Consider the following 24,096-nt stretch of genomic DNA (forward strand, 5'->3'; position numbering starts at 1 on the left):
GGAGGAAGGTGGTCAAAAGGCATCCACTTCCAGTTCTAAGATAAATAAATACTGGGAATGTAATGTCCAATATGACAACTACAGTTAACACTACTAGTATATATTGGTATATATACGAATATATATATATATATATATATATATACACATATATACACATACACATATATATAAACACACATATACAGTATATATTGAAAATTGGTAAGACTAGATAGTACAAGTTCTTACCACAAGGAAAGAATATTTTGTGTATCTGTATGAGGATGTTAATTAAACTTATTGTGGTAAATATACATAGGTCAAATCATTGTGTTGTATGCCTTAAACTTATATGGTAATATATGCCAATTTATATGTCAATAAAACCAAAAGAAAAAATAATAATTCTGCAATGTTAAACATTATCAGCCCCACCCCAACCCCACGCCACCAAAATGAAAACTCAGAGAGTACCAAGCCTCAAGGACCATCAAATATCCTCCCGGGCACCTTTCAGCTCGTTGACTGTATTGTGCACACATTAAGAAAGGCTATGGAGCTGCCTTGCCTCTCCTTCCTGCACACTGTACTCCTTCCATAGTAGCCTGATAAGCCAGCTTTGTTCATGTTGCTGGGTGGCCTCATGACATTATCTTTGGGGGTGTACAACTATATTTCCCACTGTCCCATCTAGAGAGGGATGGAAGCTGGGCTGGGGTGGAGGGGTTATCCATGGAAAGATAGGGATAGACAAAGGAGGAGGCAAAGCTGCTGGTCTGCTGCTTTGGGCTGCTGAATACACCTGAACTAGCAGGTAGAATCGCAGGATTAATGTTTCCAAAAGTGTCGTCAACAAACACCTGCATCAATATCAGCCAAAGAGGCTTATTAAACAATGTAGATTTTCAGACCTCCCATCCCCACAGCATCATCAGTGTTTGTGGGTCTGAAGTGGGGTCCAGGAATCTGCATTTTGGCAAGCCCCCCCCAGCCATGTCTAATATTCACTGAAACTTGAGAACCACTGATGTTGACAAATCCCAAGAAGTTCAATTAACTTCAATAGTTACGCTCAACCGCTCTATGCTGCCTCACTTTTCATAGTGTTACTTCTTTCTGGAAAGTTCTCCCCCAACCCCCACCTCTGCGTGCTGAAGTTGTTCTAGGGCTGGAAGCTGGGTAACCAGTAAAACAGTGACACAACCAAGCCCCCAAGTGGTCAGAGCAACCACTTAGCAACATAATCATGGACAGGGATGCGCAGGTGTTTCATGCCTGGGGAGGGGGTGCGGGAAGACAAAATGGCCACCCACTAGACAACTGCATATGTTCCATAGGGAGAAGGACCTGTTTGTAAACACCCAGTGAAGGGGCTCTTGCAGTCTGAGAAGGGCTAATTGGACTATTGAGGAGGTGTCAGAACTACGGTGCAAAGGCTGTAAAGTTGATACACCAGCATCACCAGCATCAGAGTCACTCTCAGCAGGCTCCAGAGTGATGGGAACAGGACATTCTAACCACCTGGCCACCTTGGGGAAGAGAGGAGGACTGCTGATCCCTTAGTGACAGGGAACCGGCCTCCCTCTAGACCATTACATGCGTAATAAACTGGAGGTGAGGGCACAGGAAGAGAATGGCGATACTCTTTTTTTTTTAAGATTTTATTTATTCATGAGAGAGACAGAGAGAGAGAGAGAGAGACAGAGACAGAGACAGAGAGAGAAGCAGGCTTCATGCAGAGAGCCTGATGCAGAACTCGATCCTCGGTCTCCAGGATCACGCCCTGAGCCAAAGGCAGACGCTCAACCGCTGAGCCACCCAGGTGTCCCGAGAATGGTGATACTCACTGAGGGGACTTGCTCTACCTCAGGGCTTCCAAGAGATCTGGACTACTTCCATATTCTGAAGATTCCTGTATATTTTTTAACTGAATTCAAACAAAAATGGAGAAAACTATGATATATTTTAAATGCTTACATCGTTTCAAAATGGCATTTTTAGCTTTGAGGCAAAACCACAATGCAACGTATAACATTGGGCAAGGTCCAGAAATCTGCATTTTTAACAAATGCCCCATATGCACACCAACCTTTGAGAAGTGTGCCCTGAATTCTAACGGAGAAGGAAGTGCTCCAAGGGAGGTAGGCTTCCCTTGAAATGCCAGGGAAGTGAATTCTCTCGCCTCAGTTTGGAGTGTGTGTACCCACAGCAATTTGTGTTGCTTTCCCCTTATAGGGAAAACAGAGTGGGTCCTTTGCCCAGATGAAGTTAGCAGCTACTCGTTAATGTGAAAAATGCCAAAATATCCCCTTACTCAAAATCACCCTCCCCCCAGCCTGCCATTAGGCCCAAGATTTCTTGAGAGTAGCTTTTCTCCTTAACGGTTATTATTAGCTCTGCTTTGCTATGTCTATGCCTGCCACTCTCCCTTAGCATTATGTTATAAAGCTTTCCAATTTGCTACAGCAAGATGGTTGCTGGCAGGAGATCTAAGAGAGTGCACAAAAATTTGTCAATAGCTGGTAAGAAATGGGCCGTGTGGTTTGATTGCAAGGAAAATAACCTTGAGCTTGGATTTGTTGAGAAATGTGAAATTGAACAGATGTGTTCATTTGACCTAGCTGTGGCCATGTGTTCAGAATCTGAGCCAGTCAGCAACATGTGAGGGTATGTTCTACAGTCACACTGGGATAGTGAATGGAGATAATGTAAAATAGAGGCCTGGTCTGCTCTACAGGACCTGACTATCTCAAAGGCAATGCACGGCACACATGACATAGAACACATATGTAAATCTATGTGTCATGAAGAGCAACTTATGGTAGCACCAAAGTCCTGAATATTTTGGAAAGTGTGGAAGAGGAAAACCACAGTCTCTGGTTGTATAAGTGTATCTTACACAAAAGAACCCATTTGGTAGGGTTCTAACAGCGGCTGATCGTGGAGGATGTAATAGTTGAGCAGAAAGGGTAGGGCAGAGAGTATGAGAACCCAACACTGAAAATAAGCAAAGAAATAGTGTCTTATTTGTCCATCACGAAAGGTGAAAGGCTAGCCTCGTGCAGTTGTATAAAAACCTTTTGGGCATCATACATTCAAGGAAGCTGTAGACAAATACAACTACAAAAGCCACATCTATCATTTTGCAATTCAAATTAGCGCCTTGAAATTGACAGATTGAAAATAAGACAGATTTCTACATGCCAAATCATCTTTTTGACCAGTTGCTCACTGCTACAGTCCTAATACCTAGTGTCTATATATATTGATGAATGAGTGAATGTATGAGTAAATACTTACTAATCACTTTACAGCTCACACTGTTTAATCCTGCCAGGTGGTCTATTATTTCCAGATCTTCAGGACTCAGGTGTTAATTCTGTATACTAATCATGTTCTGTGTGATACTCCTGCCACCACTACTGTGCAGTCATCTCTCTAAACCCAGCACCTAGCAGAGTACCTGTAATGTAGTAGTTCATTGCTCAACATAGGAATCAAAAAATGGAGGCTAAGTGGACCATGAATTGATACATGATAAATGAATGGAAAAGGACTATTAAGAGAGTAACTTGGGGACGCCTGGGTGGCTCAGCAGTTGAGCGTCTGCCTTTTGCCTAAGGCGTGATCCCAGAGTCCCAGAATCAAGTCCGGCATTGGGCTCCCTGCATGGAGCCTGCTTCTCCCTCTGCCTCTGTCTTTGCCTCTTTCTCTGTGTCTCACATAAATAAATAAATAAATAAATAAATAAATAAATAAATAAGAGTAATTTGCAATAACTTCTCTGCTAAATTAGTACATAGTAATTCCCAACCTGAGCTCACCTGAGTCTTAGGGGCGTGGAATGGTAGTAATGGGGGTACTTGAGCTGATTGCAAAATGCTTAGCCAAAATCATATCTTCTACCTGAATGGGATAGGGACAATAAGGGACACCAGAAAGACTCCTGAGCTCAAAAAGATATCTATGGCTTATAACTTGGCCCACCGTACAACTCTATTCTTTTTTGAGATTAAATACATTTTTCCCCTCAGAATTTTAGACTACTTTAAAAAAGTTAAAAAAATAAAAATTAAAAATTAAAAAAAAAATTTTTAAAGGTAATAACTTCCTAGAGTTTAAAGCACAAAAACCTTAACTCACACAGGAATTAAGAAAAAGAAAAGAGCATTTCCAGATACCAGGTTATCTAGGCAAGTTTGAAAATGTGACTCAGTTCATCTTAAGAAATACTTATTGAATAGTCACTTCATTTCAGGAACTACGGAAACATCCGTGGATGAAAGATGGGCTATTTGGGGCCATCAAAGGGTAAAACGAAAAATTCAAGGTTTGTTTCTGGTGTTATGGGCTCAGAAATGCAGTGGAAAGAACCTCGGTCCTCCACTGCATGCCAGTTTGCCTACAGCACCATTGTCTCTCAAGGCAAGATTGCAAGGCAGTGATAGTTACTATACCAATAATTGTGCACATATATGTGCATGTGTGTACAATTTATATACTGAAACTGTCTTAGTTCTGGGTCTCATCAGGGGCAATTCAAGTGTTTTTCAAGCATACTCTCTAATGAATTTGGAGGGAAAAATATATATCCTTTTATACATTTTCAGGTTGAAATCTAGATATGTCATAAGTTTAAACCATTGCAAGTGATATAATTTCTGGAATGTGGTAAATTTTGACATTTGAAATAAAACTACCTGATCACTCATTTAAATGTATCCAATGAACTCTGAATACCATAGTGATTTGTGACTCATAAACATGTATTTAAAAATTAAATGGCTAAAATCTTTAAGGGCACAAAGTTTACATCATTCCTTTCCTTCTTAAATTCTTATTTCTATTCATATCCCCACAGAATTTTATCCTAATGTTGTACAATTTTTGCTTTAAGTATTTTATTACTTTGTTCACCCTATAATAGTTCTTCATAACAAAAATATAAATTAAATTTTAATTTTTTATTTCCTGTGGCCAGAAGGTAATAAACGTTAAAACATTTCCTTTGACTTTAGTTATGCTTCCACAGCTAGCAGTACAAAACAGCTCAAAAATACACAAAAACAAAACAAATTTTGGTAAATAACTAAGACATAAAAATACATTTTTATTGGAAATGAATTTCTTAAATATGTGAATAGGGTTTTTCATTTCACACCTTATTCACATATTTAAGAAATTCATTTTCAATAAATTCAGTTATTATAGCCATAGAATATTAAGTAATATTCAGGAACACAATTCAGCATCAACTATATTTTTCTATTTTTATAAAAGTAAGTGCTAAGAAACCTTTTCATATTAATAAGTACATCTGAATGGACAGTTTTATTATGCCATTGTCACTCAGTTTTTTTTAACTCTGAGTTACATGCCAAAAAGCCACGTAACGATTTTTCATGAAATAATATTTTAATAATCTATTATCTGACAGCTTGGTTAGGTTCGCTTTATATTTTATCAACAGCAAAGAATCATAAACCACACGACTTAGAAAAAGATTTGTTACTCAAGATTATAGTCATTCATTTTCTCAATTTCTGGAAAGTAATACTGTGGTAAGAAGCCTCTGAGATGGCCCCCACTGATCCCCAGTTTCTGGCATGTGAACCCTTATACAATCTTTTCCCCTTGACTATGAGCTAGGGACTCAATTCTAACAAATAGAATATGGCAGAAGTGATGTCACTTCAGAGATTAGGTTACATGAAGACCATGGCTCTTGTCATTCACTACCACTGAATGAAGCCTGCTGCCATGTTATGAGCTGTCCTATGGAGAAGCCCATGTGGCAAGGAACTGAGGAAGGTCTTCAGCCAATAGCCAGCAAGAGACTAAGATCCTCAGACCAAATGATAAATTTCACTTCACTGAAATTAATACATTGCGCTATGGAAGACACCACTGAATGTATGAAAAGACAAGATGCAGATGGGCAAAAAACTTTTGCAAGTCACATTCCTGACAAAGAGCTTGTATCCAGAATATAAGCATACCTCATTTTATTGTGCTTTGCAGATACGGTGTTTTTTTTACAAATTGAAGATCTGCGGCAACCCTGCATCAAGCAAGTCCATTGGCACCGTTTTTCCAACAGCATTTGCTCACTTTTTGTCTCTGTCTCACATGTTGGAAATTCTTGGAATGTTTCAAACATATTCATTATTATTATATTTGTTATGGTGATCTATTTCAGTCTCTGACTCGCTGAAAGCTCAGGTTACCATTTTTTAGCAATAAAGTACTTTCAATTGGGGAGTCTGGGTGGCTTGGTCAGTTAAGCCTACGACTCTTGGTTTCGGCTCAGGTCATGATCTCAGTATCCTGGGATCAAGCCCCACATCAGGCTCCATGCTCAACGGAGAGTCTGCTTAAGAATTTTTTCTCTCTCCTTCTCCCTCTGCCCCCCCGCCCTACACACTCTCTCTCCTTCTAAAATAAATAAATCTTTAAAGTACTTTCTAATTAAAGTATGCACATTGTTTTTTGAATATGATGCTATTGCACACTTAACAGATGACAGTATAGTATGAACATAATTTTTATATGCACTACAAAACGAAAAATTCATTTGACTTGCTTTATTTATTGTGAGATTTGTTTTATTGTGATGGTCTGGAACTGAGACTGCTATATCTCTGAGGTACGCCTGTATAGTAAAAAAACTATCAAAATACACTTGCAAGAAAACAACACAATAAAAATGTGTTTTGAACAGAATGAGTTCTGGGCAAAGGATCTGAATAGACACTTCACCACAGAGGATATATAGATATTGGGCATATGAAAAGATGCTCAACAATATTAGCTAGTTGGGAAATGCATCTTAAAATCATAATGAGCACCAACTACTTATCTGTTAGAATGGCTAAACTTTAAAATCATGACAAATGGGGGATCCCTGGGTGGCGCAGCGGTTTGGCGCCTGCCTTTGGCCCAGGGCGCGATCCTGGAGACCCGGGATCGAATCCCACGTCGGGCTCCCGGTGCATGGAGCCTGCTTCTCCCTCTGCCTGTGTCTCTGTCTCTCTCTCTCTCACTGTGTGCCTATCATAAATAACTAAAAATTAAAAAAAAAAACATGACAAATGGCACTTGGTGATGTAGGGAAGTGCCAAATCACTATATCGTGAATCTGAAACTACTATAATCCTTTCTGTTAACAAAGTGGAACTAAAAACTTGATAAAAAAAAATAAAAATAAAAACCTGGTAAGTGCTAAGGAAGTTACAGGGCAAGCAGTGGGAATTTGAAAAACTGCACAGCGACTCAGGAAGACAGTTTGGCAGTTCATTATAAAGTTAAACGTACAATTACCATGTGATTGCAATACCACCCTAGCTAATTAAGCTAGAGAGGTTAAACTTAGGTTCAACAAAAAACTTGTACATGTACATTCAGAGCAGCTTTAGTCACAATTGCAAAAACTAGAAACAACCCAAATGTTCTTCAAGAAGTGAATGAACAAACTTCATCCATATAACGGAAAATCACTCAGCACTAAAATGGGAGGTAGATGAATCTCAAAGCCAGTTTCAAAAAGGTTATCTATGGGGGTGCCAGGGTGGTTCAGTCAGTGAAGCGTCTGCCTTTGGCTCAGGTAATGATCCTGGAGTCCTGAGATCGAGTCCCGCATTGGTCTCTCTGCTCAGCGGGGAGGCAACTTCTTCCTTTCCTGCCTGCCGCTCCTCCTGCTTGTTCCCTCTCTTTCTCTCTCTCTCTGCCAAATGAATAGATAAAATCTTTTTTTTAAAGGTTATTTACTGTATGATTCCATTTATCTAGTATCTTGGAAGAGGCAAACTAAAGCATTGGGGATTGGAGCAGTGGTTGCCAGGGGCTAGGAGTTGGGGAGAGATTGATTACAAGGGAATTTGGGGAAGGTGGTGGGATTGTTGTGTATCCTGACTGTGGTGGTTACAGCAGTCCATCCAGATCTCAAAACTCCTAAAAAGGTGTGTGTGTGTGTGTGTGTGTGTGTCTGTGTGTCTGTGTGTATCTTGATTACGATGGTGGTTACACAGGTATATACACTTGTCAAAACTCATAGAACACCTCCAATGGGTCCATTTTACTCTATGGAAATCATACCTCGACGACGCAAAATTAGAAAAAAAAAAAAGCCTCACTATGCCTGGGTGGCTTGTTATTTGAGCGTCCAGCTCTCGGTTTTGGCTCAGGTCGTGATTTCATGGGTCCTGGGATGGAGGCCCCATCGGGCTCCATGATCCACTGGGAGTCGGCTTAGGAGGTCCTTTCCCTCTCACCACCCACACACTCTCTTTCTCTATGAAATAAAAAATAAATAAATCTTTTTAAAAAAATCCTTCCCCAACCAATTCCACTCCTTAAAAATAACCACTGTTGACAGTTTGGTATGTACCTGTCTAGAACATGTAAGCATGTAATATAAAGGGTTCTTCAGTTGCATAAATGCCATCATTGTACACAATAGATGTTTTATGCTGCTTTTTGCACTTCCAGGTCTTGGAGCTCTTAGATATATGGATAAGTGCATATATACATATAAATGTTCCAGATATAAAAATGGTAATAGACCTACTATATTTGCAATAGCTATATTGCAAGCCATTTTGTGGACAGAACATCATTTATTTAAAGAGTCTCCCACTGTTGGATATTTAGGTCGTTGCCAGTTGTTTTGCTATGACAAGCTATGGTGCTACAGTGAATGACCCTATGCACACACCTTTTTGCAAGTATAATGATAAGCTAAATCTCTAAAAGTAGGATTACCGGGTCCTGGGAAATGTATAATTTGAATTTTCATACCAACTGACAGATTGCCCTCTATAGAAGCAAGATGAACTTTTAGAACAAGTCATGTGTGCATTTTGCAAGTTTTCCATTCCAAATTCTTGAACATCTCTCTTTCACAGGATCATGCTGATATTGAGTGGAAGTTTGCAAGGACGAAGCTCTGGATGAGTTACTTTGATGAAGGCGGCACCTTGCCACCTCCTTTCAACATCATCCCCAGTCCCAAGTCATTTCTATACCTTGGTAACTGGTTCAACAATACCTTCTGCCCCAAAAGAGATCCTGATGGTAGACGGAGAAGGCATAACTTGAGAAGCTTCACAGTAAGGCTTTTTAAAATTACATTTCTTTTTTAAACAAAACTGTTTTCTATCTCCCCTATCCCTACCCCACCCTTCCAGACAGTCCCTACATTAAACAGCATAAAATCACTCCAATCACAGGAGTTTAGCTCCTGTGTTATTCTCTAGTCCTAATATTTAGAAATATATTCCAGTGGATGAGTTGCTGGGAGACCACTGATGGGAGCTTTCTGTCCTTTTTTAATTACAGGAACGCCACGCTGACAGCCTGATACAGAATCAACATTATCAGGTAAAGCTCGACCCAGAGACTAAACAAAAACAGTTCTTGGTCAGTTGGTGTGACCTTGAACAAGTCATTTAACCTCACTGAGCCTCGGTTTCTTCATCTGTGAAACGGGGGTGATAAAACACAACTCACGGGGTTGTTGAGACAATCAAGTGGTGAGCATGTATAAATGATTGTGTGTGCATGTGCATGTGTGTGCATGTGTTCTGGGTCATTAAGTGTTATCTATCATCATCGTCGTTACTAATACAAAGCAGAGTGACCACGTGCATGCCATTCCCAGGAAGCTAAGTAAAAAAGAGACCATCCCAAGGTGCCTGGGTGGCTCAGTTGGTTGGGCTTCCGACTCTTGATTTTGGCTTAGGTCATGATTTCAGGGGCGTGGGATCGAGCCCCGTGCTGCATTCTGCACTCAGGACAAGCTTGCTTGGGATTCTCTCTCTCCCTCTCTCTCTCTGCCCCTCCCTTTACTCTCTCTGTCTCAAATAAAGTCTTTTTAAAAAAGACTACTTTACATCCCTATAAAGGAGAAGTGTACATTGACCTTAAGAAAATTGTCTGGATTATGCGATTAGTAAACATTGAAATCGGCAAACTTTGTGACACCAAAGAATGATTTTATCAATTCTACAAGAGCAAAGAATAATTCTCATCTTACTAGGAATGTTAAAGTTTAATCCAGTCTGAAAGGAAGGGTATTGGACATGACCATCCAAGGATTATTCCACTCTCATTATTCTATAAATGTGAATCTGTGTTTCCCTTCTCTGTGGGCAGAAATGTTCCTTTTTTGGGTGAATTTGATCTTGCATGGCCCACTCTGCCACCACATTTAGACACATAGTAATTCTTTGTTTAGCCGATGGATTTTTGCAGAAAATGACGGTAGCCGATGGATTTTTGCAGAAAATGACTGGATCCCAGGAGGATTTCCTATTGCAAAGGCATCTGAGCATGTTCTATTTCTTGGGTATGTTTCTTATTTTACTGAGAGCCTGAGAAGAAAACTTAATGCCTCTGTTTTTTTTTTTTTTTAATTTCCAGGAAGTTATCAGGAATTTAGTCAAAAGATATGTGGCCGCTATGATAAGAAATTCCAAAACAAATGAGGGACTAACAGAAGAAAATTTTAAGGTAATCAAATCATGAAGTGGTTTCTCATTTCACATTTCCTAAGCGTTATTTAATCTTCACAGCATTGGAGATTTCTGGTGATCATTTCAACTGCCTATAATACAGCAAAAACGGCTACGGTTTTTATGTTCTCTTAGAATGATCTGTCATTGGGGTGCCTGGGTAGTAGCTCAGATGGTTAAGCATCCAACTCTTGATTTCAGCTCAGCCCCTGATCTCAGAGTCATGAGATCGAGTTCTGAGTCCGGCTCTTAGCACAGTCTTCTTGTCCCTCTCCCTCTGCCTCCCTCACTCCCACTCATATATTCTCCCGTTCTTTCTCTCAAAAAAAAAAAAAAAAGGTCTGTTATCCAGTCAATGGAGAGATTTCATCAATGTCTATCACTACAATGAGCTTTAAGAATAAAAGAAATTTGCCTTATGCATCCTTTTAATATTGTGGGTGTCTCCCAGTGTGAGAATTGAGGGCTTTAAGTGTTGTGGCAAGGATGTGCAGTAAGGGGCAACAGAGCAAAAGGAAGATGCCTGCAAATGTAAAGACTTTCTTTACTTCAGAGATGAAGACCAACTAATCCAATATTAAATCTAAGATTTAATAAACTCTACCACGAAACATCAAAATTCTCATAATACTAGCATTAGCCTAAAACAATGGTTCTCAATCAGGGTCAATTTTGTTCCCTAGGGCGCATCTGGCAATGTCTGGGGACATTTTTGGTTGTCACACTGGATGTGTATGCTAGTGGCACCTAGTGGGTGGAGACCAAGATTGCTACTAAACATCTTACAAAGCACAGGACAGCCTCCCACAACCAAGATGATCCAGCTCAACATGTCAAGTGATTAAGAAACCCTATCTTAGAACACATGTATACTTTCTAAGGAACAAAAAAAGGCCATTATCTGGGGTGCCTGGGTGGCACAGTTGGTTGAGTCTGACTCTTGGTTTCAACTCAGGTGGTGATCCAGGGTTGTGGAATCGATCCCCATGTCAAGGCTCTGCATTCAGCACAGAGTCTGCTTGGGTTTCTCTCTTTCCCTCTGCCCCTCCCCCACCAGACTCTCTCTCCCTCTCTTTCTTTCTCTCTCTCTAATAAATAAATCTTCTTAGAAGGCCTATTATACTAATCCATAGATAGAACTCATCTATTGAGGGCTTGCTATGTTCCAAGCATTCCACCAGATCCTGGGGTATCAAGATATCACCAGCCCCCACTCTTCAGAGTGACACACAGATAGTAACAATAGAAGGACTGAGTATTCTGACAGGATAAACACACAGTGCTGTGGAGACAGAGAGGAGGGACACTCGACTGGGATTTGGAGAGTTGGGGCAGCTTCTCAGAAGAAGCCGCATTTAAGCTGAGGCTTAAAGGAGGAGCCAGATAAAGGAGAGTTGTGGAGAAGAATGTTCTAGACAGAGAGAACAGCACAGGCAAAGGCCCCAAGGCAAGAGATAATATGTCCAGGCAGGTGGACAGTAGAGAGCCCGGAGATAGAGTAGGAAGAGCTGACACAGGGCCTTGAAAAACCTTGTAGTCCTTGGAATAGCATTTCTTTTTTTTTTAAGATTTTATTTTTTCATGAGAGATACAGAGAGAGAGGCAGAGACACAGGCAGAGGGAGAAGCAGGGTCCATGCAGGGAGTCTGACATGGGACTCGTTCCTGGGTCTCCAGGATCACACCCTGGGCCAAAGGCAGGTGCCAAACAGCTAAGCCACCCGGGCGTCCCCTTGGAATAGCATTTCTACTTTTACCCAAGGTCAGTGACAAGTTACTCAAGAGTTTTAAAAGCAGGGGAGCAATATGATCCAACTTAAGCTTTTAAAAGTTGTCTTTTGGGGATCCCTGGGTGGCTCAGCGGTTTAGCGCCTGCCTTTGGCCCAGGGCGCGATCCTGGAGTCCCGAGATCGAGTCCCGCGTCAGGCTCCTGGCATGGAGCCTGCCTCTCCCTCCTCCTGTGTCTCTGACTCTCTCTCTCTCTCTCTATGTCTATCATAAATAAATAAATCTTTAAAAAATATTAAAAGTTGTCTTTTATTTTTTTTAAACTTTTTTTTAATTTATTTATGATAGTCATACAGAGAGAGAGAGAGGCAGAGACACAACAGGCAGAGGGAGAAGCAGGCTCCATGCACCGGGAGCCTGATGTGGGATTCGATGCCGGGTCTCCAGGATCGCGCCCTGGGCCAAAGGCAGGCGCCAAACCGCTGCGCCACCCAGGGATCACCTAAAAGTTGTCTTTTAAAGGAGGATTCTAGCCTCTAGGCGGCCAGTTAGAGATAGAAGACATTTCCTGGGGACTTGAGTGGCCAGGAGCCCCACCCCCACCCTCTAAGCCCGCCCCAGTCTTCAAAGAGGAGTCTCTAACCTGACACGTTCCACTTCCCTACTTTTATTCCTTAGGGTCCTAAAAGCGGTTTTCCTCTTCCCTAGTTTTTCTATATGCAGATATGCCTAGGAGAGCTAGTTCCTTAATTGCTAGTTAGCGCTCTCACAGGGACAAGTCCATTAGTGTCCTCATGATAGGGGCCAACTGAAATCAACTTTACCAATTATACAGTTTTTCCAATGGCCAGCCCTGCCCACAGAATTCTTAATCTGCTTTTCCTGTGCTGGAATAATGCAAGATTTTCCTGGTAGTCTGTGTACTTTGTAATTTGCACTAGGCAAAACTGGGAGCCTTCCAAAGGACACCCAATGAGCAAGTCTATTTTGAACTCAAGACCAAGCTTCTTAACGTAAGGTGTCTTCTCTCCTGCCCTAGGAATTAAAGCAGGACATCTCCAGCTTTCGATATGAAGTACTTGACCTCTTAGGAAATAGGAAACACTCAAGGAGAAGCTTTTCCACGAGCAGCACCGAACTCTCTCAGAGGGACGATACCAATGATGGCAGTGGTGGGGCACGGGCCAAATCCAAGAGTGTCTCTTTCAATTTAGGCTGCAAAAAAAAGGCCTGCCACGGGCCACCTCTCATCAGAACTGTGCCAAGAGCCAGTGGCACCCAAGGGAAGTCAAAATCTGAGTCATCGAGCAAACGCTCCTTCGTGGGTCCTTCTCTCAAGAAACTCGGTCTCCTGTTTTCCAAGTTCAATGGTCATATGTCCGAACCAAGTTCAGAGCCAATGTACACCATTTCGGATGGCATTGCTCAACAGCACTACATGTGGCAAGACATCAGATATTCTCAGATGGAGAAAGGGAAAGCAGGGGCCTGTTCTCAGAGTGAAATGAACCTCAGTGAGGTAGAATTAGGTGAAGCCCGGGGTGCTGCTCCAAGCAGTGAATGCCCTCTAGCCTGTTCCAGCTCTCTTCACTGTGCATCCAGCATCTGCTCCTCAAATTCCAAACTTTTAGACTCCTCAGAGGACGTGTTCGAAACTTGGGGAGAGGCCTGCGACCTGCTCATGCACAAATGGGGTGATGGACAGGAAGAACAAGTAACAACTCGACTCTAAGTCAAGCCGTCCCCTCCCCTCCCTCTGCCCTGCCCCCCGCTCTGGAACTCAAGAGAAAATTTGTAATTTCCCTGCTCTCAGAGGTGACATAGAATCTGATTCCCTCATTGCCCAACCCCCTCCCCAGAAAGGAGAGTGAAACTCCTCTATTATTTTCTTTTATAGCCACATTTTCCTTTTTTTTTTTTTTTTTTGTTCTTGTCGGTGTGATTCTTAGTGTTATTGCTATTATTTGCCTTTTTATGCCTCTTAACATGAAGTCCGTTTCACAACCAACTGCAGGGGTGCTTACCCAGAATCAGCAGAGGTGCAGTTGGGTGCTTTACCCTTTGGCTTTGCTTTTCTTACCCTTGCTTCTTTGAAGCTCCAGGTGCCACTTTGCTACCGTTGCTGTCGCACAGATCCCTGACCTTCCTCAGGATCTCACACCATTTCCCCAGGGGCTGAGGGAGGTGCTCGGCAGTCCCCACCAGCTATCAGATGAGGCAAGCCATCTCTGTTGCCCTTCAGTGCTCCATGCTGCCCATTCCAGTTCAATGAACAGCATCAAAGGGAGACTGAACAGACTCCAAAGAATTGTCAGCTTGTGGTTTCTAGGTAGAACTGGCCTTCTCGTTTTTGTTCTTAAACACAACTTCTCCTTACCGTGGAGGTTGTTGAGTGTTTTGTTTCTGAAAGATCTGTTAGTTTCCCAAAGTGTGCCAGTGAATATTTACCACGTAGTTATGCGTCCCACCTAAGAAGTTAGTGAATTCCTTTTCTGTGTTTGTGTGTTTCAGTTGACCCACTACCTTTTCAAATGTGATAGTATTGAGATTAGTATTTAGGATGTGTGCTGTTTTTAAAAACTTCTGCTGCACTCTAACCAGTAGTTGCTACATCTCATACATTGGCAAGAAAAATAATTAGCTGGTACATGTATAGGGTCCCATCGACTGTTGATAGTTTTAATCATTGCTATCAAAAGCATTTCTAAGGTAAAAGCCTGGGTTTGAAAACATTTTTTTAATCAGAAAAATAACATCTTGCTGCGGTGTCGAAATCTGAAAAATGCATCTTCATTTTAATCACATTCTAATGAAAAAAACAATTTTAGGTCTAGATAACCTGATTCCAGTTGCAGTTTTAATACTCATTGGGAGCAGTGGAATTGCATGTGTCAACTTACATTAGAAATATAACATAACCCTAGTGAATTCATGGAACTATAAGCGTGATCCAAATTCTAATGTCATCAAAGAAAGCTGCATTTATACATACAAATGACTCTCCAAAGCTTAAGAGTACCTCATCAAAATCCAAACGTGCAGGTTAAAAAATGAAATCTGTAACTGACCCAATAGCCACTGAGCAGATAACCTACTGACCTAGGGTGGGATTTTTTTGTTTTGGTTCGGTTTTTGTGTTTGTTTTGGTTTTAGGTTTTCTGGTTGCTTTTTTTTCTTTCTTTCTTTCTTTTAACCAACATTAGTACAGGGCTGTCCCCAATTCACACTCTAACATATGACCCAAACAGCTCTAGGTCTGGGTCCTAGAGAGTTAAATTAACAGTGCGTAGGCTCAGAAAAGTAAGAAAGTTAGGTGTTGTTCTGTAAATATCAACAGTAATAGAAATCCACCTAAATTCATGTGTCTACTTTCTGTTACAAGTAAGTGAAATGAAGCATTTTCAAACAATGCATATATGCCTCCAAAATATCTTCTGACATTGTAGTTTCTGGGTTATTTGAATTGATTCCCATTTCTAGCCCTAGCTTTGGTGACTGATGGTCAAAATATTCCACATGAAAAAAAAAAATTCCACATGAAGAGACAAACTGGTGGGGAGGGGGGAACCCTAAATGTTGAATAAAGCTCAGATCCAAGGAAAAGTTACCACGAGAACAAGCTGCAACGAGACCCATTTGATAACAGATTGTCCCCAAGTAATTCTTTAATCATATCTGAAGTGATTATTTACTCAACTCCAATTTCTCTCCCACTTCCCTCAGCGGAACTATCATAAATGACCTTAATGACATCAATATCAGGTTACTTTCCAGAAGGAAGGTTTCTAATTTTACAGATTCAACTTTTCCAATTGTCAAATCTACATTCAATAATAAATGGCACCCGGGCTACATATCTAATTCATACTGATGGCACCAAAACCCAATATATGGCCCTATTTCTCACAAATACATGTACTTGTGATAACCTAGGTATAATTGTTCTGGCAGTTACTGCATCAGTTTGTCAGAAAACAACGGTAGCCATAGAGCCATGCTCCAAAATAGTCTTCTCTCAGTTACGTTCTGAGGAGAGAATGTGTATAAATTATAGTAGCCAATCTCAACTACTAAAAGAAACCAATGTCATATTTCATAAGCAGTACATTCCTTTTCAGATCGTCTCAGGGCTACTATGCTTATTACTTGGGCTTACAACTTCACTAGCTACCTTGAGGCCAGGCTCTGACAGGGACTGAGGCCAGTGAGCTGTTAAAGCCGAACAGCTATTGCCATTACTTCCATATTGATGGCATCAACATTTTTATTTACTCTAACTCAGAAAAAGTAGGAACTCTAACATAGGAAGTAGGAAGGAAAAGAAATTTGTGTTCACCTTTGGACCTCTGGACCAGCTACTATCAAGAAAGGTATTTCAAGTACAGTGCTTAAATGTCATCTGATCCCAGAGAAAGTACAAGCCAATGTGAGAGTGAATTTAGAAACAGAAAATTGGACCTAAGAGAGTATCTCAGAGACAATCCACTGTATCTCTACCTCTATTCCAACCTCTTATTTTACAAACAAAAACAAAAAAGGTCCAGAGACGAATAATGACTGGCTCAAGGCGAAGAGCCAGTCAATAAACCTAAATCTTCTAAATCATAGTAGCAAAACATTTATTATTAAGCATATGTATTATATGGTATATATAGGAAATGTGAAAATGGAATGGCCGATACACATATATTTTTGTTCATTTGCCCCCAAATTTCAGACATATTTATTTTTTTTTCAGACAGACATATTTAAAAGTAAAGTGAAAAATGAACTCCAAAGTCAAATATAATAATAATACATGGTGTAAAGATCATTTACTACTTGTCCAAATATCTATACCACGGTTCACCTCCATTACAGTTGGCTTGTCACTTCTAGATACTTGTATTCATTTGTTTGATTCCACCATAAATCCATCAGAGTGCCCCAGATAATTAGTAAAGGTATAGATCTTATAAAGAAAATGTCTGATTTATATTGGAAAATGACCACTGTTGAAGTTCTCTCTTCCACTTCTGACTTTAAGGCCAGTGGAGTACAAAGACAGAGGAAAGACTTCAAATTCAAGGTCATCATTTTTGGAAGATGCCAAATGGTATAGGGGTATAAATGCTCCAAGTTATATTTCTGTCCACTTACATCAGAATTTACAGATTTCTTTCTGCCTCCCATAGTCATTTTTCATTCTACTCTGACCTAATTTAGGCTATTTCAGCTAAGCCCAAAACATCTAAACATCTGCCTGCAATTTGAGTAAAGAACTTTAAAAAACCTAGGGCCTCTACCTTTTGAAGGACTTAAATACTTTTTAAGAATTTTATAGTTATGACAGTGCAAAAGCTCTCCTGTAAATTTCATTAAATTTCAGTGAAAAATATGAGCCACTATCTTAGCCAGAATATATCAATGACCATTCGATGTTCCTCTTGCCTTGTAAGACTCAAGTGGTATTTTGACTAACAGTTTAAGTGGCCCAGACCTTGATTTATTAAACCATCAGGTAAAAAGTACTTGAAGTTAGGGAGACAGTCTTTCCTGTTTTAAAAGTACGTAAGAAAAACTGACCACATTATTCTGGTAATAGAGTTTTCAAAACAGAGCTAACAGATTGTATAGACATAACCAATATAAATTGATGTGATTTTTCAGATCATCTAAATAACTTCTTCTTACCCACTTGTCAGCTTCCTCTTACCCCTGTGACTTTGCCTCAAAGCTATAGGCATTTTAGATTGTTTCTCTGGCTTGCTTTATCTAGATAATTGTTCCAAATATCCACTTTGCTGGTGAAGAACTAGCCACTGGGAACCGAGTACCACAATTCAATGTGAGCATTACTTTAGTACAGAGAAATGCTATTTTTACTGGATTTCCAGTGACTTTTTCCATCACTTTGTATCCAACAGATGAAGGTTTTGACTTGCGTTGCTTTTACGGGGATGTTTGTAGAACTGAGAACCTTATCTGTGTTATACACGCAGGCACATGCATACGATGAAACTTAATAGCATTTGATCATTCTGGCCTTGGTCCTTCATCTTTTTTGGTAATTATTTAATCATTTTGAAGGGAGGGGGAACAGGAATAACTTCAATGGAAAGAAACTTCCTGAGATATGGTGAGGAATTTCTAAAATAAATTGCTGTGACAGTATCTGCTGTAGCACAATTGTTAATATTGAAAGCTCTCAGAATTTTGGGTTTCCGGTTTCATAAAAAAATAAAGCATTTAGGTCAGAAGGAAAAACCTACTTGTAAAAATTAAAATATGTATTTTTCATGATTTAAATTAAGTCTGCATACTTGAGATTTATTGCATACTTGAGGTAGTACTATTCATTTATATGCTGATATGTGGCCTAGGATTTCCACCTAAAGGCTGCATGGTAGTCCAGAGAAAAAGTTACCTGTAGGTGGTTTTGAACTTTACTTTTAGATGTTCGGTAAGAAACAAAAGAGGCAATTGCTTGGGGTGATACAGGAAGCAGGCCAGGGTGCTCTAGCATTTTTAAGCTCCATATTTTACTCCTACTCTAGAGTGGACTTATATCTTTTATTTGTTAGTTTATTGGATTTCAGTTGTGGTCTTTCATTTTGTAAAGATCTACCATCAGTGCTTGTGGTACTTGAGAGACATACACATAAGAATTATGTCTAAATATAAAACTAAGTGGAATGCTCGTATGCTGATAGCTAGCTTTCTTTTCTTATCTGATGTGAAAAGTAGTGAAGCTCTGTAGGAACTTCCTGTTACTATACAAATGAAAGGCAATTTTTGTAGTAACAGGAAGAGTCTGCCACTTTCAACCATCGTAATGAACCTTCATAAATCCATTAATGTAACACATATCTACCCTACCCTAATTGTTCACCCTCAAAAAGAAAAGCCTTTTGTACGACTCTCCAAATGTCTTGATAGAACCAAAAAAGACTAAAGTAGGTAAGAATGGCCTGCAATGTTAAGGTCATTTTCACCAATTTGCAGCCTATTTTGCCCTCTGACTTCACCAATGAGCAGGTTTCAGGGAACCTAACATCCCAGGAGGTACACCTCAACACATGCACACACACATACCAAGGCAACATCCTCAGCACTTGAATGAGTAGGTGGCAGTGTGCCTTTTATTTTAGCCTAAGGTGGCCAACCATTTGCAAGTACAGCTAAGCCGGCCTTGGCCATTTCATGCCCTTTTCCACAAAGTTCAACATATTCCCAAAATACTCATTGCCACCAACTGCCTTCCAACTTAGAAACCCTTTTGACAGTTCTCTGGTCTTATACAACCCTTAAAACTGACCCTTGGAAGACAAGACAAACAAGAGGCTTTCAACTTTTGCAGGGAGTGCTTGAGGTACTTAGATGCTGGTGGTATACTAAGAGACAGATGGAAAAGCTTCTAAAGAATGAGTACTGACCAGTGTTTAAAACCTAGGGCTAAACCGTCAAATTGCTGAACTCTTTAGGTGACCAAATTGAGATGGAGTACCCCAATAAAAAATGTAGTTCCTGAATTAAAACATCAACATCACCCTTTTCTCACTCAAAAAATTCCAGAAGAGCAATAGTATGTGAAAACAAGCTCTGAAAAAACTGTAAATCATTTTTCAAAGGTCGGGTCAAATTTAGTTTAAATTTCAAATTATAGCAAGTTCTCACTTTGTGATCACTGTGTTACTAGGTTCAACACAGACTCATAGTAAGGTTATATTTTAAATTGCACAATATAATCGATTGGCTTTTATAAGTATACATGTTTGACCAGCTACTGGGATTGATCTCTCCAAATTTTATCTATGAAATAAAATGAATTTGTCAAAACTCTACATCAAAGAGAAATAAAAGGTAAAATTGGAGGGTAGTATAGAAGAAAGCTAGATTCTATACCTGGTGTCATCTTTTAGCCTCATAAATTTGGAATAAACATATCAAGTGAGATTAAAAAATAATGAGATTGATATTTTCATAAGCATGCTGGAATATATGTGCCCAAATGAATGCTGTTCTTCAAAGTAATCACCTTTAAGCTGCACCCATATTCAAAGGCTGCCATTACTCAAATCATTGTGGACTTCTGCTTTGGGGAGGACTTTCAAATCCATAATACAACCTCTGAATATCCTCAAGTGGTAGAAAATCATGATCCTATAAGATAAAATGTTTAGGAACAGTCAAAAGTAATTTTAGATCCATATTGGGTAAAAAGGTAGGTAATCAAGCTGAGTTCTATTTTGTCTGGTTCAAGTGCTAATACATAATAGGCACTTTAATAGGCACAAGTATAAAATGAGATAGTTTCTTATGTGATTGTAAAGTGACCTGAAACCACTCTTTGGAAACCAGTTAATTTTTTCTTATCAACTTTATCGAGAAATGATTGGTATACAATTATGTGCATACCTTTAAAATGTAGAATTCAGCGAGTTTTCGCAGTTGTATATATCCCTGGAACCACCATCACCATTAAGGTACAAAAATTTCCATCACCCCCAGAGTCCTCATTCCTCTTTGCAGTCTGAAATCTAGTTTTATTTTTATTGTTTATTTTTTATTGTTCAATTTGCCAACATATAAAATAACACCCAGTGCTCATCCCATCAAGTGCCCCCCTCAGTGCCTGTCACCCAGTCATCCCCACCCCCCACCCATCTCCCTTTCTACCACCCCTTGCTCGTTTCCCAGAGTTAGGAGTCTCTCATGTTCTGTCTCCCTTTCTGATATTTCCCACTCATTTTTCTCCTTTCCCCTTTATTCCCTGTCACTATTTTTTATATTCCCCAAATGAATGAGACCATATGTTTGTCCTTCTCCGACTGACTTATTTCACTCAGCATAATACCCTCCAGTTCCATCCACAATGAAGCAAATGGTGGGTATTTGTCATTTCTAATGGCTGAGTAATATTCCATTGTATACATAAACCACATCTTCTTTATCCATTCATCTTCCGATGGACACCGAGGCTCCTTCCACAGTTTGGTTATTGTGGACATTGCTGCTATAAACATCGGGGGGCAGGTGTCCCAGCGTTTCACTGCATCTGTTATCTTTGGGGTAAATCCCCAGCAGTGCAATTGCTGGGTTGTAGGGCACTTCTATTTAACTCTTTGAGGAACCTCCACACAGTTTTCCAGAGTGGCTGCACCAGTTCACATTCACCAACAGTGCAAGAGGGTTCCCCTTCCTCCACATCCTCTCCAACATTTGTTGTTTCCTGTCTTGTTAATTTTCCCCATTCTCAGTGGTGTGAGGTGGTATCTCATTGTGGTTTTGATTTGTATTTCCCTGATGGCCAGTGATGCGGAGCATTTTCTCATGTGCTTGTTGGCCATGTCTATGTCTTCCTCTGTGAGATTTCTGTTCATGTCCTTTGCCCATTTCATGATTGGATTGTTTCTTTGCTGTTGAGTTAATAAGTTCTTTATAGATCTTGGATAGTAGTCCTTTATCGGATATGTCATTTGCAAATATCTTCTCCCATTCTGTAGGTTGTCTTTGAGTTTTGTTGACTGTTTCTTTTGCTGTGAAAAACCTTGATGAAGTCCCAATAGTTCATTTTTGCTTTTGTTTCTCTTGCTTTCATGGATGCATCTTGCAAGAAGTTACTGTGGCCAAGTTCAAAAAGGGTGTTGCCTGTGTTCTCCTCTAGGATTTTGATGGAATCTTGTCTTGAAATCTAGTTTTAAACATGCTTGGAACAGTGAGTGGCAGCATTACTGAAATAAGAGCATAAAAAGCCTCCCAAGGAGGAAACATTAAAGAACACCATATGTAGATATAGAACCTCCACTGATTTGGGAAGAACCATAATGACTCAACCCTTGAAACATTTGAGTTTAAATAGTAGAGCACACCCCAAGATCCAATAGTTTAATAGAACTAAACCCAGAATTGGCTTCCCAAACCTTATATGAGCCATAAGAAATGACACTTTATGATGCAGAGATTCTGACAACGAAGCTGTTAGCAGGAAGAAGGGGCAGTAAAGAAAAGCCCAGCCTTTGTAGAAAAATGGAGGGTGGTGGGATTGGACCCAGGAGGAGCTCTGGTAGAACTAACTAGGAGGTGGATCTAGAAGTAGGATGGCGGCAGCCAGTTGAATGTTCAAGTCATTTCAAAGTCACATCTTTTTCCTGTGTAAGGTCTAATTAAATGACTTAAGGTTTCATCACTTTGTGGTCAAGCCCTGCAGGACTTTTTTTAGGATACATATTAAGTGATCAGTTTAAATAACCAAAGCAATGTAGCCTGTAGTCCAATAAGCACAGTAGTAACTGTACTTAGTATAATGAATGTCGTGTGAACTCATGAGGAAACCTCTAAACCCAAAGGGTTAACACATTAGTCTCTGGCTTTCTTAATGTTAAAGGGAATCAAATTTGATAAATGATTAGCTTTAAAAATTTTACCTGTTCAAATTACTCCTTTAACATAGTAAAAATAAACCCATGTGTTTTCTTAGTTCAATTATAAAGGGAAAGACTTTCTCAAGGATATTTCAGTTAAGTATAAACAAATACATCCTTCTTAAGTGAAAACATTTTGTCTTTGTTTCTTATAACACAGGAATGCACACCAGTGGTAGTATTCAAGAAGATACCAATACTTAAACCTTTCACAGAATTATGTAGTTTGGAAGTCACATTTGACAGTAAAAAACACAGGTGGTGTTGAATTTACATTCTTAACCCTAGTTGACAGCCCCAATCACACATCGCCATACAGAAAACGCCTGCAGCAAACTTAAGGTTAAAATTAGATCTCTTGGGCTTAATAATGAAAAGGAAAATTCCTTATGTGTTTGTGTAAATGGCATTTTGGCTTTGCTGACTACAATTTTAAAAGCTAAAACCGCCTTGAGGAACTTTATTTGAATACTTTCTGTAAGAAGTGCAAAGTTAGTGTCATCTTTAAGTGTATTAAAAATATTGTACAATGAAATGATTCTGTGTATTTTTAGCTTCAGTATCAAGAAAAATAAAGCATTGACCTTCTTCCCCCCAAAATGTCTGGCTGCTCAGAATCAAGGTGTTTTGTTTCTCCATTTTCCTATCATTAATATCCACTGATTATTAATAAACATTAGAAAACAATGGATTTTACACTAGAATTTAACCAGCAGACACTTAAGGGAGACCTCTGAAGTCCTATATATTTTGAAAAAGATGATTGAGAATAAACACTATTGATATCATCCTAACTTTTATATTTACCATTAGACAGAGCTGTGACTATCGAATATTTAAAAACTGAAAGCAGCATTCCTAAAGAACTATAAGATAATGACATGAAGGGACCAAGACAGTTATAAAGCTCGACCTTACAAAATGAGAAACTTTACAGGCCTTATGCTGAAAATTTCTTATTCTTTATTGAGTACCCAAAGTATGATACATGTTGTGTAGAACAGTTTGAATCTATAGGCCAGAAAGAAGACACATAAACTGAAGTTAAGCTGGTTGTTATTAAACTAGTATAATCTAGAACACCAGGGTGGCTCAATGGTTGAGTGTCTGCCTTTGGCTCAGGTCGTGATCCCAGGATCCTGGGATGGAGTCCTGCATCGGGCTCCCTGCAGGGAGCCTGCTTCTCCCTCTGCCTGTGTCTCCGCCTCTGTGTGTGTGTCTCATGAATAAATAAAATCTTTAAAAAAATAAACTTAGTATAATCTAAGTACATTTGGGCAATATTTCCTGAAATATCAGGAAAATGATGCTGTAAAAGTTGTTGTTTTTTTAATAAGGCACCTAGGTGGCTCAGTCAGTTGAAGCATCCAACTTGATTTCCGCTCAGGTCATGATCTCAGGGTTGTGAGACCAAGCCCTGCATGGGCTCCATGCTGGGCATGGAGCCTGCTTAAGATTCTTCCTCTCCCTCTG

At 39.8% G+C, this 24,096-nt stretch overlaps 1 protein-coding gene across 1 annotated transcript in view; it reads left to right on the forward strand.

The window, feature by feature from the left end:
• TRPC5 (transient receptor potential cation channel subfamily C member 5) overlaps nucleotides 1-23,223 on the forward strand; it is a 173,262-nt gene extending 150,039 nt beyond the window's left edge. Inside the window, exons 8-11 of the mRNA XM_072817756.1 lie at nucleotides 8,886-9,089; nucleotides 9,319-9,360; nucleotides 10,402-10,491; nucleotides 13,260-23,223. Coding sequence (XP_072673857.1) covers nucleotides 8,886-9,089; nucleotides 9,319-9,360; nucleotides 10,402-10,491; nucleotides 13,260-13,952 — 1,029 coding nt within the window. The 3' untranslated portion in view covers nucleotides 13,953-23,223. The remainder of the gene's footprint in view (nucleotides 1-8,885; nucleotides 9,090-9,318; nucleotides 9,361-10,401; nucleotides 10,492-13,259) is intronic.
• Nucleotides 23,224-24,096: the final 873 nt, after the last annotated feature.

The sequence above is a fragment of the Canis lupus genome, chromosome X (genome assembly GCF_048164855.1).
Source record: "Canis lupus baileyi chromosome X, mCanLup2.hap1, whole genome shotgun sequence".
NCBI classification, from domain to species: Eukaryota; Metazoa; Chordata; class Mammalia; order Carnivora; family Canidae; genus Canis; species Canis lupus.